Source organism: Epinephelus fuscoguttatus, linkage group LG17, assembly GCF_011397635.1.
Source record: "Epinephelus fuscoguttatus linkage group LG17, E.fuscoguttatus.final_Chr_v1".
Classification (NCBI taxonomy): Eukaryota; Metazoa; Chordata; class Actinopteri; order Perciformes; family Serranidae; genus Epinephelus; species Epinephelus fuscoguttatus.
In genome coordinates, this window is record NC_064768.1 from 8246661 (window position 1) to 8268594 (window position 21934).

The window sequence follows — 21934 nt, forward strand, 5'->3', positions numbered from 1 at the left end:
CATTCAACCGGTGTTTAGGTTACTTGTCGGACACAATAAAAATGATGGACTGACTTCCGCTCGCAAGTATGGACAAACTCTCGCGAGAACCTTGCTACTTCCTCTTCGCACGGAACATACTTCCAAGATGGTGAGTACATTTTCTGTTAACCTGGAGCACTTTGGAAATCCGTAATCATCTAGCTTTAATCTCACTCGATTTTTAAAGTCAGACCACAAACAAATCTTATACAGTTTGTGTGAGCGGAGTTATGTTGAATTGTTGGCACATCAGTCGCAGAAATGGACGTATTTGCACAATTTACAGACAGCGCTGAGATAAGGTGTAATGACTGGTTGTAGCCAACTAACGTGAATGGTTGAATGTTTTCTGTGTTGATACTTAAACGTTACATATGTTCTGTTTATTCGCGGTTTAGCAGAGCTGTAACCGAATAGCGCTTATAACGTTACCGGTGTTATTAAAGGTTGAAAAAACCTTCATAATGGAAGGCGGCTAGCTGTAAAAGCTAACTAGCTTCACGCTTTTCAACGGCTGGGTTTTAGCATGTTGGGATAGACAGGTTAGTAGAGTAAGTTTATGTTGTTGGTGTAAATGCACTGGTAGCTCGGCCAGCTGAAGTACTTTAATGTTTTTGGTTTGCTGGTTAGTCAGCTCCATTGGTCTGAGTCATTTTGAAGAGTTTGGAGATTGACAGAAGTTAGTGTTTAGAGAAGCTACAGCTCTTGCAGCTTTGCTAACTGGAGCCAAAAGTGTTAGCTACAAATGCACAGACATTAAACTTTCAGTATCTGACCCACTTTACCTCCTTTCAGACTTCTAACCCTTGGTAGGATGCATGTCAGAAACATTTTACAGAGCTTTACAAAGTCTCAATGTTGGCATTTATTTTGGCTCATTTTTGGGTTTTGCAGATGGTAATGTTAGCAGTAGTAGCAGTGCTTTTCTTGTTGATGAAGTTAGTATCTTAAGTTTCAGATCTGGTCAGTTTTTAAGCCTCAGTTGTCAGCAGCTTTTGATGGTAAATGTGCTTCCAAATTAGGTGAAACTAACTTTCACAGGTCACATATTGCTTGATCACACATTTAACTGGCATGTTAAAGTTAGGGTTGAAATTACCCAGGGAGGATTCATAAATGCAAGTATTTAGTGCTATAGCACCAACATGTTACCATAAATGTCTCTGATTTGATTAGGTATTCAAACTTGTATTAGTGATCAATAACTGGCTATGATACGCACACATCCCTGCTAAGGCTTATGCTCTCTGTTCTCAGTCTCTGGTCATTCCTGAGAAGTTCCAGCACATTCTTCGTGTTCTCAACACGAACATTGATGGTAGGAGGAAGATTGCCTTCGCCATCACTGCCATCAAGGTAAGGTCCTCTCTGAAATACACGCTTTGTGCGATGGTCATGTGCATTTACTTATAGCTTCTTTGTATTTTCAGTGTCAGACTGATGGGTAATTCTTGATTCACAGTATATAAGCATGAATGTATTTTCAGTTAATCTGTGAAATTGCATGTCTCAAATGTTTTATTTTGTGCATCAGACATTCATCTTGCTTATTGGGTTAAAATGATATTTAAAATCCCTATCTACTTGTTTCAGGGTGTTGGCAGACGTTACGCTCATGTTGTCCTGAGGAAGGCCGACATCGACCTCAACAAGAGAGCTGGAGAGCTGACTGATGATGAGGTGAGGAGAAGCTGCAGTCTGTAGAGGGCTCTAACAACAAAACTAAACAAAGTATTATATTCATTTCTAAAGTTTAAAGTCTCTAAATTGAACTTTCAGTCAGAGACAGGGTTTGCTTGTTTCGTTGTGGTCTTGAAAGGTCACTACTTGCAGAGGCTACGTTGTATCATGTGTTTACTGTTTAAGTCTGAGGAAGATGATCTGTCATGATCAGGTTGTGTTTCTAATTTTTATCACATTTTATTTATTTTCCAGAAAATTAACGCCCATATTTGTTTTTCAGGTTGAGCGTGTTGTGACCATCATGCAGAATCCTCGCCAGTACAAAATCCCTGACTGGTTCCTCAACAGGCAGAAGGACGTCAAGGACGGCAAATACAGCCAGGTAGGTGACCGCCAGTAAATCATTTGTTCTGTTGAGTCATTGTAAGTTCAGAAGAATCCAAAAACCATGATAAAATAACATAAATTGTCTTTAGAGTAATGTTGTGTTAAAAATAAAGTCTTGAGTGATTGGCACTACATGTCTCATCACAGCTGTATGACTGATAAATAACAAGAAAGGCATAAAAAAGTTTGTCGTGTTTGTTTTTTCTGTCAGTTTCAAGTCGCATTTATTGAGCCTCTTCACTGCTGATTTTTGCAGATAACTATTTTTAGCTGAAAGTCAGTCAGACACAAATGACAGAAGCTGAAAGTATATGCAGTGAATTTAAATACTTTGTTTACTGTTACATGTTGTGGTGTTAATGGTTGAGCAATGTGTCTGATAAATACCCAGATGTGTTTATACAGAGCAGGAATGTGATTTCATGCTTCCATACATGCATCATTTGTTTGTGGTATGAGATGACAAACCTCTGACTGCTGCTGCGTCTTGTTTCAGGTTCTCGCTAACGGTCTGGACAACAAGCTGAGAGAAGATCTGGAGAGGCTGAAGAAGATCAGGGCTCACCGTGGTCTCAGGCACTTCTGGGGGTAAGGGATTTGATCCAGTCTGCAGATTGGACACAATTATTTAATCCAAAGTGGGACGAACACCAAGTCTCTGCATCGAATCGTTCTCTTCACCAGAGGTTGTGCTGTTACTTGACGAAATTGAAGTATGGTTGACCACGGTAGTTTTGCACCACTGTGCTGGAGGCATTGTGTTTACGGGTTGTCTGTCCCATTCTGGCAAACCCGATAAGCTCAAGAGTGCCTTGAGGGAATTTTTTTTTCATATTGGCACAGACGTACACCTGGAGTCAAGGCTAAACTGATATAGATTTTGGTGGTCAAAGGTCACCATGAACTCATGTCCATCCCATTCTTGTCAATGTGAAATTTCAAATGCCTGGAGGGAATATTCTTAAATTTAGCACAAACGTCCATGTGGACTCAATGATAAGCTAATAAGAACTTGGACATCACAAAACACGTTTTTGCCATAACTCAAGAATTCATACTCTAATCATGACAAAATTTCACACACATATCTAACAGGATAAAATGATTAAGCTGCGCAGTGACCTTTTGATATCCAAAAGGTCAACTTCACTGTGACATCATAATGTTCTGCATAAGAACACTTTTCTGGCCATTAATCAGCAACATCTCAGGAACAGAACGGCAGACATTTGGTCAGATACTGAATTGGTGACACTAATGTTGGTTCTCAACCTTGAAACTGAGCTTATTGTGTAGATCATCTGTGCTGCTGGGGGGAAGGTGTAGGTGAAGTATTTGTTTAAAATGTTTATCTCTGCAGCAACATCCAGATTTGAAGTGTTGTCTGCTGTTATTGCTACATAATAGTCTGGACAGATATGGCTGTAAAAGGCAACCTGACTGGTTGGTGGAGGAATGCAACCATCGATAATTCCAGTATAAAAGTATAATTATCTTAGCTGTCCTGGTGCAGCTTTTCCCTGAGCTGAAGTGTGTTTTTATCTCTGGGAATGTGGAGCTTTGCAGTGCAATTGCTTAGATTTCATGTGTGTAACATCAGGGAGATTCACATTTCTGGGTCAATAGAGGAGATTCATTGCAGAGAGAGCCTGTCCTGGAAATACTTGAAACCAAAGGCAGGAAGCTGAACTAGCTGCTTTTCTTATTTTGGGAGTTGGGATACCAGTTCTGGTCATAAAGCATTACATTGGAGTTAAATTAGTCAATGACTGTCAGGAAGAAAAAAGGCATCTGATGTATTTGGTTCATGCTGTGCTGTTAGATTTTTCTAGCTATTACAGTTTAACAGAATTAAAAAAAAAAACCCACACATTTTGCTATGTTTGAGGTTCTAATTTTAACTCTGTCTTCTCTTTTCCTTCCAGTCTGCGTGTGCGTGGTCAGCACACAAAGACCACTGGCCGTCGTGGTCGCACCGTTGGTGTGTCCAAGAAGAAGTAAACTCCCCTGCCTCCTTTGTTTCAATAAAACACCACAGTTGACAAAAAATCTTGTGGTCCTGTTTAACTTGTTTTATAACACTGGTTTGCACCAGTTTTTGCATCTTGGTTTCTTGGATATTACTTTAATACAGTCATCTTAAAGAGGTCATTTGGTAATGTAATAAGTTCCTTCCATGATGGTGGGGGGGGCTGCTCATGAGTCAAAAATGAAGCAAGACCACCCTCTGTTGGGTGTAATCACAGGTGTGCACTTGACTGCACAAAAAACTCCTTTACTAAACAAAATATGTAAAATTTGGATATCCCAGATAGAAATACAGTTTGCAAAATGGCTTAATGGCACCTGAAAATAAATGACAAAGGAACAGATAAAAACAACATCGATACTGTTACTGTGAAGCAACTTGCACAGTTATTCATAACTGGCTTGATCAGAGCATCAATTTCAAACACTCACACTTCATGCCATATGTGTTCGTTTTTTAGTTTATTGTGCTGCATTGCTGACAGAAGGACAGACTAATTATACAACAGAAGAAAAGGAAATATTGCATCATTCTTAATATACAAATATTTCATAAAAACTGAGGTAAGCTAGGAAAAACATGGCTGCAAGAAATAAAGTGCATAAGGACAGAAATGAAATAAGTCTAAATGGTAAAGAACCCAGGTTGGATGCAACTGAGGGTTATGGCTTTAACAGACGGTAACACCCTGTGAGCTGAATTTAAGGAAACATTTTCATGCAAACTTACTAATCAAACACTTGGTGTATTATAGGAGAGAAACAACAAGGTAAGGTGAGTGTTGAAGCTACATCTTTTAAGGTGATAAATGGAAAAAATGTGTATACCATAGTAAAATATAGCAGGAAAGTTTAAGGTACCTGCACACATCCTTGAAGCTCCTGTATGGAAGCCCATTTCTGCCAGTGTGATTTAAAAAAAAAAAAACCTTAATTACTAAAGTATTCCAAACTAATGAATTTGTTAGTTAAAATAATGAGAAACTCAAAATAATGAGTTACTTGTAAAAAAAAAAAAAAAAAAAAAAAAAATCAAAAAACAATCAGTATGTCATAATAAATTAATTCGTCCAAATTACTATAACATACATTCGTCATAATAAGAAACTCAAAAATGACTAACTTATCTCAAAATTATGACTTAGTATTTAAGAAAAAAAGAAAAACAATACTTAGTCATTGTCATACCAATTCATTTTGATTAAGTTTCTCATTCTGAGATACTAAATCATCATTACAAGAAAAGCTGCCCATTATTTTGAAATACTAAGACAAATCTTTTTTTTTTTAATCACACTTGCAGAGATGGGCTTCCATACTTTAAAGTTACACAGTAAAGGAATAAAACCAGCAAAGGACCTGCTCATATCCTCTTCATAACGAGGCTTCTGAAAACAAACTACCTGACATCTCCTCTTTCAACCAACTAAGATATTGCTCCTAAAATGTGTAGTCACCTTGCGCTACCCCAGTGCATGCTGGGAGAGGCTCCAGCCCTTAACAGGATAAACAGTTTAGAAAATCAATAGATGCACTGGCAGAACTGGGAGTGACTGAACATTTGTGTCTTTAAGCTTATGTGCGTTACAGCTGTGTGTCTTAATAAAGCAATACTAAAGTTTTAGTTAAGTTTCGACTGTGTAAGGCAGCAATCAACAGGTCCAGCTGAGAGGGGACCAGCAAAGCAGCAAAGAACTTCAGTCATGTTCATAAAAATTACATTATACAAATATTTCATAAATAGATTAATTCAGACATTAAATTTAGATGGAATTACTTATAGAAACTTAAGACAACTTTTTTTTTTTGCTTTACTATTCTTATTTTCACTGTGATATTACTAGAGAACAGGAAGATACCTAAAGTCATGAAAGCAGAAAGAAATCAGAAACAAACAAACAAAATATGTATGGATGCCTATTTCTGCCAGGAAAGAGAAGAATGAAGGAATTAAATGAAGTGAACACTTCTTCTAAGTCAAAATTGTTTGGTCAAAATTTGGATTACTGTATCAAAATTATGAGAAACCAATTTTTGGTTTTACCATCTCACCATTCCCCATATTTTTACTTTCAAAATTACATCTAAGTATACCATAATTTTGGCACACTGTCAATAAATTTAGATACTATTTGGAAATTGTGATTAATTTAGACCTAAATTAAAACCTCGTAATTTTGACTGACCATGAGAATTTCTTATCATATCTAACTTTACATCTTTCTTTCTTTTCCTGGCTAGAACTGACCACCACAGGTATTAATTACCTTAATATAGTTTGTCAATTTTAATATTCAATTTTGCAAAAAGACATACATAAAATTAGTCGGGCTGCCCCTTAATAGTCAACCAAACTTAGTCGAACAGAAAGAACATCAGTCGGCAAAATTTAATTGGTCGCTTGGAGAAAAGCAAACAAACAAGCAAACAAACAAACGAAACGTGAAACTCTATGTGGTCCCTAATTTCCAGGACTGGTACCTGCGGTTATTCCACAGGCTAGTTAATAACATGTTGGGCAGGAAATCCAAAGTGTGGGATCATTTTCAGAAGGTGAAGGATGAACCCAGGTGATATGTAAACTCATCTTCATTTGTCGACTACAAACATGACGTGTCATCTGAAACATTGAAGTAGCTACATGCCCATTAGCCACTTAGCACAATCATTACTGCTTTGCTGACAGCGTCATTAACAGGTAGCTCGCTCAGTGTGTGACATGCACTGGTCATAAACGTGGAAAATTCTTAGTCAGGGGCAGCCCTAAAAATTAGACAAGTAAGCATTTGGAAAACAATCCAATTTGGAATTACAGCGGAAACTTAGTTCTCATTTTGGCACCCATAATAAATAATTTCAGATATCTTCTCTCTTGACATTGAACAGCTTTGTCTCTTTAATTGTGTGAAGTTATTAAGTATTTTTAAGTAATAAAATATTCAAACTGATGGAAAAACAGAAGCTAACGAGTTGCAGAAGCTTCATATCAGAAGAAAACAAAGGAAAAAGCCTGGCTTGTAATCTCCAGGTCCATCGGCCACAGTGAGTTCCAAATGTCCCTGATAAATGAAGGTGGGTAATTTATCAAGGTAGCTTATAAATCCCTCTTCAGAAATCAGGTCAGTAAGACTCTTTTAATGCCAGTAAGTTAAAAAAAACAAAGATATGCTGATAATAAGCTGTGAGATTGCAGCAACTGAAATTCCACCTTCAGAAGAACGTGTGGTTGGAGCAGAGCAGCACTCCGCTCGGAATCATCCCACCCTCTGTACAGGAGGAGACTTCTGTGGTGGTTGAGGAGGAGGTGGTTGTTGTTGTTGGCTCTTGGTGAGAGCGTAGTAAAGCTCCAGAGGCTTCCTCACCTTCCAGTATTTCTCATTGACCAACTCCAGAGTCAGAGAGCCGTTCAGCGTCTGAGAAGGAAGGACAGAAGGAAAGGAGATAGGCAAAGGAAAGAGGGATACAAAGTGATTTAAAAAATTATATTAAAATTCACAGAACACAGATTTTATATGAACAATTTCTTCAGTGTATCTGTAAAATAGAGAAACATTACATAATTTCCAGAGCGCCACAGCCAGTTCCATTTACCATGATTGTACTGACCTGGAGGCACACATATCTGAAAACTCTGAGAGATACAGCAACAGGTAAGAAGAAAATGTGACCTGAACAGAGCGGTGTTATTTGTGTGAATTTCAGCCCTGGACAGTTGGAGTGCAGCAGCGTGTGGTGTGCTTGTGCTTTGCTTAATGCAATGAAAAGCAGTTGTCAGTGCCAGTGCCGGTTTCTCACCAAAAGCTACATTTTACAAGATTACATTGAACACATCATGAGAACGTTATAATTTACTTTCGCCCAATACTTATTCTTGCTTAAGAGTTTGAAAGCTTTACAATTTAAATCAATGCAACCTCTGCAAGCTGTTCGTTGCAGCCACCGGCTGCTCAGAGGTAACTATAACTAGCTGCTGACTGCTAACAGCTAACTTAACTAGCTCTCCTCCTGCAGATTTCATGTTCTTTCTCTCCACACCCACTCCTCTCAGTAGTGTAGTGGTAGTTGAGTAGGCATCAGAGGCCTTTTGTTGTTTTGACATGATAATGATACAGCGCGTTTCAGAGTTCACGTGTCGTCACATAACTCGTCCATCTCCCCCACAGAGCAGGTAAAGTGTAAGGAGCTGGGGAGGGGCAGCAGGAACCTAGACAAAGGCCACTCTTTTATTTAGGAGGTTTTGCTATGTAGTTATGTTGCTGTGGCCTTATGTAGTATTTCAAAATAATAGTGGTAATAGTATTTGATTTTTTTTTCTTCCCCCATTAATGGCACCCCCATGGATGATGGTGCCCTTAGCATTCACCTATACTGCCAATGCCCAGGGCCTGCCCTGGCCATCGTGGTGGTGCCGGGCATGCCACTGGAAATCAGTGTTGTCACAACACTTAAATTTCAAACTTTGACTTATTACCTTGAAAAATGTCAATAAAAATATCAATAATATCATACCACAGAGAAAAATTGATAATTAGGGCATAAAATCAATTTTTTTTATCAAAAGATAAACAAGGCTATGACATGACAACAACTTATATTTTGTGGCAACAAACAGCAAAATGGCTGTAGTAAACATTAACAATAAGAGAGAGTGAGAAAACACAGCTAGTCCCTGTGTATGGTGTCAGGACACCATTACTCCACTGTAGACTCACAGGCCACTTTATTAGGTACACCTGTTCAACTGCTTGTTAACGCAAATAGCTAATCAGCCGATCATGTGGCAGTTGTGATGGACATTTTCAAACAAATCAGCTGAAGTGTTTTGGTTGTGTTACTCACGGAGAACTGTCCTCCTCTTGTCATGATGTAGATGGTGTACTGTTTCTCACTGATGCTGCTCAGACTGCATCCCTCTCCACTTCCTGCTGGTCCTCCAGCTTCTCCACCTCCTGCCTCCATTTCCTGTCCTGCCCCCTCCTCTCTTCTTCTGTCCTCTGTCTCTCCGTTGGTCTGTCTGTCCTCCAGGGCAATGCGTAGAGCGAGGTATTTAGACAGATGGTCCACTGTGGCGTTGGCTGTCGTCTTCACATATCTGGAAGAACATTTGAAGAGAAATCAGGGAAAATAATCAGGGAAAAGGAAAGACATTCATATAGGCTCCTGATTTAAGGGGACTCACACAGCGCATATTTACTGTTCACCTGCTTTAAATCAAAGTTAAAGGCCATTTCTTATCGGAGCAGCGTTTTAAATGTATTGCAAACAAACTGTATTCATGACTTTATCAACAACTCAGAACTGAATGACTGATTTAGACCAAATTCTTGGTTTCAAAGGTATCAGTGTGGGTAGTTCTCAAGCTAAAAGCAGAAATCCTAAATTCCCCCTAATTTGTAGAGTTGCCACTAAAGTAATCTTCAATTAAAAATGTGTCTTTATGACCCATAAGTACAAAGACACTTTTTTGATATATTCTAATGGGCTTTTTCTGTCTGTTATAGGTAAAACCTGGTATATACAGTGGTGGAAAAAAGTTTTCGGACAACCCATGCATTTGTGAAATATTGCATTAAGAATCACTCTTAGGTCTTCAACTGCAATTTCTTTTAGTACAGTCACAGCCAAAATACTAAATAAATCATAAAAAAGCCATTAAAAACTTAAAATTGATTGGTTCCATAAAAATACATAAGAAATTTTGAGTATTGGGTCATTTTGGTACCAGTGATGAAGGTCGTTCTTCTTATTAAAAGACACAATTTTTGTTGCCAAGCTTCGTGTCTACATAAAGCCAGCACATCTGAAAGTTCTTCAGACACAAAAATGGCTAAAACAAGGAACCTAATGCAGAAAACATGCCTGAAGATAAAGATTCTCAGCCAGGAAGGGTACAGCTGCCGCCAGATAGCCAGGAAGTGCAGATGCAGTCCTTCAGCAGTTGGATACACTCTGCAGAAATACAGACGAACCAACAGCTTGGAAGACAAACCAAGATCTGGGCGTCAAGGGTTTCTTCAGCAAGAAATGACCGCATCCTGATCCGCATGTGCAGGCAAAACCGCCGAATGACATCACAGGAGCTTCAGCAGCAGTGGTCAAACCAAACTGGTGTCCAGTGTTCCACCCGCACTGTACGTGGCCGACTTTCAGATCATGGCTTAAGGTCCTACAAGGCTATCAAGAAGCCCCTGATCAATGAGAGACAGAGGTTAGCCTGGCGTCGTTGGGCCCAGGCACACAAGAACTGGACAGCCAGGAACTGGAAGAAGATTTTGTGGTCAGATGAGTCCAGTTTCCAGCTTTATCTTCCTCCTACTAATGTGAGGGCAAGAAGGCCAGGCGAAGCATTATCTCCAGCATGTACAGTACCTACTGTCAAGCATGGTGGAGGCAGTATCATGGTTTGGGGATGCATGAGTGCTGCTGGTGTTGGTCATCTCACTGTCTGTGATGGCACATTGAACTCTACCAAGTATTGTACCGTTCTCGAAACCCACATGCTCCCTTCTGCGCGTGCACTGTTCCGTCGAGGTAAAAACTGGATGTTTCAACAAGATAATGCCCCTTGCCATACATCCAAGGCCAGTAGAACTTGGCTGCAGGAGCACAGTATCCAGGTCTTAGAGTGGCCAGCTCAATCCCGCATGAGCCCCATTGAAAATCTGTGGTGGATTATCAAAAGGTCTGTTTCAAAGCATAAACCAAAGAATTTAGAAGAATTAAAAGCAGTAATTCAAGAAGAATGGGACAAGATTACCCCTCAACAGCGTGAAAGGCTCGTGGGGAACATGCCAGCCAGGATTAGAGCTCTACTACGTGCCAGTGGCAGGACTACTAAATATTAATTTGATGATGTGATGGTTTATTTATTTTTTGTTCAGTTTTGAACACATTCTCTGTTATTTGTTGACTTTGATACCGACAATGTTGAGAACTGACATATTGAAACTGTCAAGAATTTAGTTTTCTTAGTTTTTCTTGCAAACAATAAACAAAAAAATATAATTTGTATTTGTTTGTATCTGTCTAATGCAGCCACACCTTTTGAAACACAAAAAAGATTTTTCCACAAATATTTCATGATAATATTTGAGATTGTGTAAAATTTTAAGGGTGTCCGAAAACTTTTTTCCACCACTGTAAGGTTCAGTGTATATGTCTCTGTGTCAACATTGTGGATTCTATTAAAAGTTTAGATTCTGCAGCTATAAACATAATTAATTGACATATAATATGAATATGACAGCATCCAGTCTGACCTGGTCTGGCTGTAGTCCTGGGCTTGGACCAGCTCTGGGTGTGGTCTTAACACCAGCTCAATCTCTGATGCCGGCCCCTCTTTGTGGCGTCTCAGCGGAGGCGTGGGGCTGCCACTGTCTGCCTCAGGCCCCGAGCCGTCGTCTGATGCCCGCGGACGCTTGCGGCTTGGCCCAGCCTCTGAGGGGGTCTGACCAGAGGGGTGAATGGTGTGGGAGGGAGCAGAGTCATGAGACAGGTGGGAGCGGGCATCACCGTTATCTTCCCCACCACTGAAGGTGGTGTTGTCACTCTCTTGAGTCGGCTTTTTCACCCGGTGGTTCCTGCAGGGTGGATGCAAACACAAATTTCTGGTTAATATGTTAACAATCTGCAGGCGACCCCAAGCCATCTACCCCTCTCCTCCCCCACCTCTCAGACCTGTAGCGGGCCTGCTGTCGGAGCCCCTCCTCGATGCTGGAGCTCAGTGCCTCCTTGTTGTGCAGCCTGTTGAGTCGCTCCAGGACACGGCGTTGGTGGGCCTCGTACTCGTCCCGGCTCGGGTATATCTTCGAGATCAGCGCGTCAAAGTTTGAATCTCGGCGAAGCGAGCGTCTGGAGACCAGCTTCTTTCTGCAGGTTGGACATTCTTTGTTCCTGGGGAGGGAGGAGGACAAAACAAGCACACTGTTGTCAGCTTTGACTCTGGTGATTCAAACAGCTGATTCATCCAAAGAACAAATGACGGCGAGTTAATGCTGTGCTGTGCTCACCCTGATCGCAGCGCAGTGACGATGCAGTCAGAGCAGAAGCGGTGCAGACACTCTTTGGTGGTCATGGTGTTCTTCAGCATGTCCAGACAGATGGGACACATCAGCTCGCTGTGCAGGGAGCGAGGAGACACCGCCACCTCTGTCCCATCCATGATCGCCAGCTAAAGACAAACACACACGTTTATTATTGTACCTATGAGGACATTTACTGTTCACTGTTACCTCGTTATATGTTGAGCCTAATACAACAATGACAGATGTATTTTTGGACCAAATCCTGTGAAAGAAAGAAGGATCACAGAAATCACATTAGGCTGATTTTCATGATGGAAATGGTGAAATTTAAGATCCATCGATCACTGGGACACAGAGAATCAGAGAAATGCTGGAAGAGACTGAAAACAAATACAGGAGTGTTTTTCTCACATTTATTCTGTGCTGTTCTGTTCTATGCTAAGAATGGATTGACGACAAACATTCAAATTCACTGATGTATCTGCTGATATATTTTTGTGTTCGTCATTGCTTTTAAAAATTGTGGCAATTTGTAAATTGTAATTGCACATGCACACGCGCACACACGCGCGCACGCACACACACACACACACACACACACACACACGTTTTACCTGAGGGCTCCTGTGTAGCTCATACAGACTTAGCTCCCAGGTTTTGGTGGGAGTTTGGATGTTTACCGGAGCAGCCATGACGACTGGTTCCTACGATCCTCACTGGGCCACGAGAGAGAGAGAGAGAGACAGAGAGAATACACACACACACACACACACACACACACACACACACACACACACACACATGAAAACTGTACACTCGTACCTGTGAGGACCTTCAGCCCTATAATCATACCAAACACAGACATGACCTCAAAATCTATTGAAGTTCTCGAACACTGAACAGTCAGTAAGGTCGGGGGTGTTTATGCTTATTCTTAACTAACCTGCTGTAGTCTCAGTCAATAATTGATGCTTACACATTGACTAATTACAATCCAGTTATATAATATGTATGATTCTGAAAAGGGCCACTGCATTATAAATACTTTTTATAGTGATACTTAAGTCCAATCCATATTTATTTATAAAGCACATTTAAAAACATCACTAGTTGACCAAAGTGTTGTACAATAAAAAAGCAACAATCATAAAAACAACACAGGAGGAGCATAAAGACCATAAAAAATACACAGAGACCATAGAAACAACACAGTAGAAATGCAAAGACAGGTTTAAAAGACAACAGGACAACAGCACAGGGAGGCAAGGCTCATGATTTAAAAGCCAGACAACTAAATATTTTAGATTGTGATGTATACGTCTGTACAGAAGACAGATTTTGAGTGCAAGACTATAACTTGTGAAAGAGTATTTCTACACTATAATAATGCTACTTTTAGTTAATAAAAATACTGAGTACTTCTTTCACGGCTGCCTTTGTGGCATTAAAAAGGAGGGAAAACATTTCATAAAGCAGGGGTGTTTAACATTGGCCACAGGGTCCAATCCGGCCCAGTGGATGACTTTGCACATCTAATATTGATGTACTTATGAAGTCTAAAATGTCTCAGGTTTCAGGAACAGGTTAAAAACTGAGTATCATATTTCATGTTAAGTGCTCCTTGAAGGGCTTTTTCACTCTGACCAGAATACAGCTCTCTGCAAAATTATGATTCCTTATTATGGTCACATTTTAAGATATTTAACATTATGCAAAATATTGTCAATCAGCAGGTTCAGTACAAAAGAATCTGCATCAGACTTGCATCATAAAACAGTATTGGTGAAACCCTCTATTTAAGGAACTGCCAAAACTTTTGAAAATTGTTTGTAAGGCAGGGGATGACTTAACCTGATTCATCGACAGCTTCCACTTTAGTTTGGTGTGGTGATACCAGCATTACTATATAGGAATGGAAATGTATGGAAAAATGCACACGTAATGACAGTGAGTGGTTGACTGACTGAATGTTGAAACACTAAGACATACTCTTGAGATTTCACTAATTTATCTTAAGACATTTCAGGCTGTTCATCATCGCTTTTGTAAATTGACATTTTCAGAATATATTTATATATAATCCTGACACTAAAAGAAAGGGGATCATTTGGAAGTGCTGTTATTTATGGATTATTATGTAGTGGTTTTCCTGGTCCGGCTCACACGAGATCAAGTTGGGCTGTGTGTGGCCCATGAACCAAAATGAGTTTAACACCCCTGTCATTAGGTCTGGGTGGAAACACTAACCTGGCGTGTAAGAGGACTGTTGACTAAAATAAACAGGGTATTCCATAGAAAATTATTTTTTTCCCCAGCATTGTATCCAATAACACACACACGAGCTACTCATAATGCTGCATGGTCAATCTCAGGCCTTACTTTTGAAATTACCAATCGTTTTTTTAATGGAAGATGGTTCATATACGTAACAGCGATAACGGTTTACGTTAACACACTCAACAGCAAACTTCCTGCAGCGACAAAACAGAGATTCGTCACAGCCGTTTCTATCAATAAAGAAGTTTGCAAAGTTGTATTTGTGCGCAAGATTTAGAAGTTAATAGCAAAATATTATTTATCCTCGATGGGAGCTTTAAATTAGACTGAAGGGCAAGCAGGAAATCAAACTAGAGACTCACCTGACGTTAAACTGACGGACTGCTGACCTGAGGAGACCCCTTCCCCCCTACACAAACACAAACACAAACACGGCCGCCCAAAACTAGTAAATAAATCACTCTAATAACACACTCTGGTGATTATATTCTTACACAGCCGGCAGAGTGTTTTTAGTTACGGCTGTGTCTCGCTTGAAGACAAAGGAGGACAAAAAAAACACATTAAGAGCGCAGCATTTTTCGAGCCCCAGCTACAAGCTATCGCTAGCTGTGGCCATCTTTCTTCTTCGTCTCCCCGGAACAATTCGCGTTTCCTCGGCTGCTCGGCAGACGCATCGCCCCTTTCTCAGCGACAGTGACCCCTAGCGGCATGTCGGTGCATTACAACAGAAAACAATTTAAGATTTTCAGGTTCGTGTACTTTACTTGAGCGTGTCAGTTTTATACCACTTTACACTTATACTCCACCAGCTGCAACATGAAAGTGACAGACGCATTAATGCATAAGTTATTATAATCCAATTATATATATATGTATTATTCTGAAAAGAAGGGGAAAGAAGAAAGAAAGAATATATATTTTAATCCCTGAGGGGAAATTCAGTTTTTCACTATGTTGTTTTTTTCCACATGTTTTGTTACATGTTTTTTTCCCGTCTGCATTGTGTTAGGCATTTCTTGTTTTTATTCAAATTATTTTTAACCGACAGCTCAGTGTGCTTCCTGTTGTCATTTATCTTTTGTTGCATTTTCAGTGAATGCCAGTTTAGTTCTTTCATGAGCTTTTCTCCCCCCTTTATTTTAATCATTGTCTGTTTTTCCTCCTCAAGTTGAGGGGATATCCGTTTGTATAAGCTGGAGGCTTTTTGACCTCTCCTGATGTATTTCTTATTTTTTTTCTATTTTACTCACCAGATTTTATGCAGTTTTTAGTGTGTGCAAATGAAATAAATACATACAGTGTTACATACTACATGCAGGCCCGAAATACGTACACATGCACTGAATAGAGCGGTCCAAGGATGACGTTTTTTTGTAAGCTAATGCAGAAGTTTGTATGGCCTTGGTTCCCTCATCAAAAAGCCAATGGGAGTTTTCTATTGGACTTTGGATTATTGCAAAAAAAAAAAGAGAAAAAAGATACTTACATGTTTTGTTAAGTAAGAGAATCTTCACTAATGAGCACCACTTTTATGACTTTTGAAGCTTAAATGCAACTGTCAGAAATAAAAAAAACTAACGTTAGGCTACTGACTATCTAAACCATGGTCGCATGACTTAATGTTACCACCACAACAAGACTGTAAAGCTGTGGTTGGTGTGATAACACTCTGTAGTGTCACTGAGCCACTTGTTAGCAAACGCCTTTTTTAAGACTCATACAGGCTTCAAAAATCATGAGTGGGGTATTTCCTGACACATTTTATGTCATAGACCAAAACATGGAAGTGTCTTAAGCTTGTGTTAGTAACTTATATTAGGCGTCCAACCAAAAACACATTCAAAAAACACTCTGACTGAGACAAGGGAAACAGGAGTGCTAATATGCTAACTCATTTCCAGATTTTAGGGCTCATTCCTGCGGCCTGAGCAGTTGAGGGTTTGGTACATTGCTCAAGGGAATCTTGGCAGTGCCTAGGAAGCAAACTGGCACCTCTCCAGCTACCAGTCCACACTTCATGCTTGGTCCAGAGGGAGACTTGAACCGGCACCCCTCTGGTTCCCAAGCCAAGTCCCTATGGGTTAAGCCACTGCTGCCCAAAGAGCAATTTTGCATAATAATTACTTTTACCTTTGGTACTTCAAATATATTTTGATGCTTATAAAACTTATGTACTTTTACTGAAAGGCCATTCTGAATGCCTGACTTTCACTCACAGGAGTATTGGAGTACTTGGAGTATTTCTACATTGTGATATTACTACTTTTACTTAAATAAAAGATATGTACTTTTTCCATCACAGACAGATAAATAGAGTTACAGCACTTTTCAAAAAACACCTGTGCTGTTAGTTGGTAAAAATGTCATACATAATGTCACACAGTTAACCTCAATATTAAAAACACTGCTTCCTATTGATATGAACAAGCAAATGTACAAGTGAAAAAAGTAAGACATTTAAGATGACTAATGGCTAATTAACCTGGAGGAAAGGTGAGAGCTCTTGCTGCAGGTGCAGCCTTTGGCAGATTGTTCTACTTCAAGCAGAATGCAGCATTCTATTGATGATAACCACAACCTGACATCTTTATGACACTCATTTGTCGTTAGGACATGCTGAACTGTTTCAACTGACAACAACTGAAATCCTTTCATTAAGGCATGATTGCCTTTAATGAGTAAGCAGCAGAAGTGAACTTGAAAATGCATTTGAAAAACTTAACAGCAATATCTCTTTCCAAAAACCATGACCCAGTTATTCAAGATAGCTGTAAATATTATTATAATGTTACTACTTAAATTAATGTTGTAAGCTACTGTCATTACTGTCGGTCCTGCATCTCTCTCTGTCTCTCTGTTTGTACCATTTTGTCATATGGAGCACTGTAAATCTTTTTTAAGTTGATCTGCTCTGTACGACGAGGGTGGCATGGTGGTGTAGTGGTCGCCTCACAGCATGAGGTTTCCTGGTTCAATCCCAGGAGGGAGCCCTTCTGCGCAGAGTTTGCATGTTCTCCCTGTATCAGCGTGGGTTTTCTGTGGGTACTCCAGCTTCCTCCCACAGTCCAAAGACATGCAGGTTAATTGGTGACTCCTCTAAATTGTCCGTCGGTGTGAATGTGAGTGTGAATAGTTGTTTGTCTCTATGTGTCAGCCCTGTGATAGTCTGGTGACCTGTCCAGGGTGTACCCTGCCTCTCACCCAATGTCAGCTGGGATAGGCTCCATTGGCTCATGTTTACATTTTGTGGTGGGTAGTAAAAGATGTGACCAAGAAGCTGATGATTACTCTAGCTGAGCTACAGAGATCCTGTGTGGAGAAACTTCCACAAGAACAACCATCACTGCAACACTCCACCTGGACCACTGGACTTTATGGCTGAGTGGCCAGCCTCTCCTCAGTGAAAGACTCTCAGACTGCGAAACAAGATTCTCTGGTCCGGTTCTCTGGTGAAACTAACTGTTCAGCCTAAATTCTAAGCTTTATGTCTCGAGGAAACCAGACATCACCTGCCCAATAAAATCCCAACAGTGAAGCAAGGTGGAGGCAGCATTATGCTGTGGGGGTGTTTTTTAGCGACAGGGACTGGGGGTCTGGTCAGGGTTGCGGGAAAGCTGAATAGAGCAAAGTACAAAGAGATCCGTAATGAAAAACCTGGTCCAGAATGCTCAGGACCTCAGACTGGGCCGAAGGTTCACCTTTCAACGGGAGGAGGACCATAAGCATGCAGCCAAGACAATGTAGGAGTGGCTTAGGGGACGTTCAGATGCTGTGAGATAAACAAAGATAATATTTTGGAATGCAGCAACACGCACCGTGTGTCATGTGATGAGGAACAACAATCACAGCCAGCAGATATCTTGTTGTGGTAAATATGAAAGAAAAGTTGATTATTATAGCATACCAGAACTTTACATCAGTCCCACTGACAATATTTTAGGCCTCAAACACACCCACAAAACTACGCCTAGAAGAATATCAGCTCCAAATTTGGGATTTCTGGTAAGTAGACACACAAGAGGTGAGTCAAGCCAAGAAGACTTGAGTATGTAATCATTTTTGGGGTGTTGGGTGTAGATTGATGAGGCAAAAAATGAGTTTAAATGATTTCAGGGTAAGGCTGCAACAAACAGAATGTGAAGACAGCGAGGAGGTTAGAATACTTTCTGCATGTACTGTACGCTGCACCTTTTATCCCTTTGATTGTCTCAGTTGTCGGTGTCATTGTGTTTTAATTGCCTTTATCTTTAAAGGGTGTTTCACAAAATAAGCTTGCCTTCCTTCCTGCCCACCATTATTCTCCAACACAGAGGAATATTTTAAGTAGTAGTTTCAATTCTAGTGAAGGGTGATGAAGACGTGTAATTTTCTTTTAGAGGTTTTAGGGAGTGTGGCGTTGTCGTAACGGCTGTGTGTTTTCTTTAGTCAAGGTATGATATTTGGAATGCACTAATTGGTTGGTGTTTCCTTCCCACCCTGTGGCTGCCAGCACCACACCTTACAGTGAACCACCCTAATAGTGTTATTTAATATTCACCTCAAAGGAATGTGTTGGAGTCAGCCAGAACAGCCTCGGGGCGCTGTTGCAGCGGATTTCCATTACAATTCAATTCCCTTACAAATGACGAAAGATATGGCAGAGCTGGGCTTCCATAAAGTGGTAGAGCAGTGTCAGAGGTGACTTGTTAAAAAGCATACAATAAAGATCATATTCATATGTGCATCTACAGACTTTACTTTCACAATAACCCCTCAGTGGACCTGACTACATCTACATGCATACTAACATTCCATTAATATTCTGGAACATGTGTGTGATAATACTCTGAATTTGATACTGGTCATGTAAATTCTGATCTTGATTCTGATTCTGATCTGATATTATTTGGGTTTTGATAGCATTCGTTGGACATGTTTACGGCACATTTGGAATATGTGGCTCAATGGAGACAGTGTACACAAACCAACTCACCAACAGTTTGCAAGTCAAAGAAGAAACACACCTACTTTTAGTTATGAAAGACGTAAATATCAACAGGTTTTTGGATATGCGGAAAGATCATAATGTTGACCTTTTCAAGACGGTTGCTAAAGACATGAAAGAGAAAGGCTGTGTTTACACAGCTGAACGCGTCCGCCAATGATAGGAAACTGAAAGAATACTGCAGCAAAATGTCATAAGCAGCAACAGCTGTTCCACTTTTCGATATTTTGACATGATAAATGACATATGAGGGAACGTTTCTCAGTGTATGCATGGCTGCTTGTAACCAGAAAAATTAATGGAATATTCATTTTCAGTAGCCATGTAAACAGCTGAGTAAAAATATATATATATATATATTTTTAAATGAAGTTAAAAACTGTGCATGTAAACACAGTCACTGACACTTGTTGCCCAGTAATGGGCAATTACAGCATGAACAATATGATAGGCAGATATAAACAAAATACAAATGAAGAAACAAGCACACATAAATATAAAACAAGCAGACTCTGGTAAATATTAAATATTTATGTAAGAGTATCCATCATAATTATAACAATCCTTGTGTAGTTGGTTAGCTCTTTTAAAGCAACACGATGGACATTTTGAGCCCTAAAAATATATATCCAAGATCCTTGTGATGGTACATCAGCTCACAATATGTTGGATGACACCTCTGTCATTGCTTGAGAGCGTCTGTTTTGCTTGCACTGGCACTATACAGTTTCGGGATTCGGGTAGGAACCTGAACACAAAAAGGACTAAAAAATTTGGCTGCTTTATGGCATACGTCATATCCCCCTCCTCGTTATATCCTCTTCCTCTCTTTAGAGTAGCGTAGCCGAACCGAGGTGAACGAAGTTAGACTTGGTTGTCATGGCTAAAGCGACAAAGAAAAGGAAGAAGGTGAAGGTGTTGTCTGAGGAGACAAAGAAAAGAAAACGGGAGAGTGATAAAACAAGAGCTGAACAAGGATTAATATTGGCCCGGCTTTCACACGCTGTCCAGAGCTGAAAGAGGAGGGGGGATACCCGACCGCTGGTGACCTGCCTCAGGTACATTTTAAGATAATGGGCTCTAGTTTCCCAGCGCAGCGCAGGGTGGCGGACCCCATGCAGAGCTAGTTTCGAGCAGTGCAACCCGAGGCGCGCTCAGTTTGGTAGTTTGGCAGACTGAGGTGCGCTGAGATGGGTGTGGTGGCGCAGCAGGGGGAGGTGTCAACAGATCCTCCTCCTCCTGACAAGATGATCTTCAGTTTTACGTTCTAAAAGCTTTTTTTTTTTTTTTTTTTTTACATATACATTTGTACTTGTAGGGCTATAAGTTTGCGTTTTTAGTTCCCAGAAGCTGGTTATTGTTGTGTTTATGTCAAAATACAGTTTATCAAACGTTTTCACATCTTTGATTTTGTGATTTACCTGCCAAAATGATCACAATTCATTTGGGAAAGACAAGTTCATTTTACAGGCTATACATCATTAGCCCGTAGAGGTCTACTCGCAGTTCTGTATATTCGGACACTGCAGCTTTTTATTTGCTATCTTTTGCATATGTGTGGCTGCTCCGTGTGTGTCTGAGCAGAGTGCACGCGCGTTGTGCACCCGCCTAGAGACGCATATTACTAACTTGTTTAACAGCAAAATACTGCGCCGTTGACTTTAGACCAGGTTTTTGTTGGTCACTGGCACATTTGCTTTTTACGTCAGAGAAGCGCAAGTTCATTTGCTAGTTAGACGATAAGGGCGCGGGGCGTGAAAATGACAACTGCACCTGCATCTAAATAGCAATGACACTTGCAACATGTATTATGCACCCTCCACCATCCACTTTAGACCATCTAAATAGGGCCCATGATGATCGCACATTACACAGTCAGCTTCAGGAAGTTCACCAGTATCGTTGGCTTGTCAACAAATGCACACGCAGAAAGACTTTTGCGACAGTTGTAACAGACAACACCATTTTTTGTGTGTAGGGGGAAAAAGCGCAATCCTCCATTGTGTTGCTTTAAGTTCTTAGAGCTGAAAGTTCTTATGGATCCTCACTGGTGATAGGAGGCATTATACTTTTGAGTTGTCTGTCCATCTGTATGTCCCATTCTTGTGAGATTTCAAAAACGCCTTGATGGAATTCCTTCAGATTTGGCACAAATGTTTACTTGGACTCAATGACGATGAACTGATTTGAATTTGGTGATCATAGGTCAAGGTTATCGTCTCATTCTCGTGAACTTGATACCTCAAGAAGGCCTTGAGAGACTTTGATCAAACTTGGCATAAACATTCAACTGGACTCAAGGATGAACTGATTAAATTTTGGTAGTCAAAGATCACTGTGACCTCACAAAACATGTTTTTGGCCATAACTTAAGAATTCATATGGTAATTATGACTTCACACAAATGTGTAATAGGATAAAATGATGAAGTGTGAAGGTGTGTGAAGCATTTATGTTTTAGAATTTGTAATTTCTTTGCAGCAATATCCATATTCAAAGCATTGTCTACAGTCATGGCTACATACGA

General features: G+C 40.2%; 2 protein-coding genes across 3 annotated transcripts; one reads left to right on the top strand and one right to left on the bottom strand.

The window, feature by feature from the left end:
- The first annotated feature begins 13 nt into the window (after positions 1-13).
- On the top strand, positions 14-4140 carry rps18 (ribosomal protein S18). Its single transcript, XM_049603285.1, has 6 exons — positions 14-130; positions 1279-1377; positions 1615-1701; positions 1985-2086; positions 2588-2679; positions 4017-4140. Exons 1-6 carry the CDS (start codon positions 128-130, stop codon positions 4090-4092), a joined length of 459 nt encoding a protein of 152 aa, XP_049459242.1. The 5' UTR covers positions 14-127; the 3' UTR covers positions 4093-4140.
- A 426-nt stretch (positions 4141-4566) lies between these two features.
- Positions 4567-15048, bottom strand: LOC125905330 (E3 ubiquitin-protein ligase RING2-A-like). Of its 2 annotated transcripts, none has more exons than XM_049603263.1 (7): positions 14783-15048; positions 12758-12859; positions 12129-12289; positions 11797-12012; positions 11379-11699; positions 8959-9211; positions 4567-7532 (listed from the first exon to the last, which is right to left on the bottom strand). In XM_049603263.1, exons 2-7 carry the CDS (start codon positions 12833-12835, stop codon positions 7374-7376), a joined length of 1188 nt encoding a protein of 395 aa, XP_049459220.1. In that variant the 5' UTR covers positions 12836-12859; positions 14783-15048; the 3' UTR covers positions 4567-7373. The 2 variants fall into 2 exon arrangements, with proteins under 2 accessions (XP_049459220.1, XP_049459219.1); XM_049603262.1 differs by having other exon boundaries at positions 11788-12012.
- Between the last annotated feature and the right edge of the window lie 6886 nt (positions 15049-21934).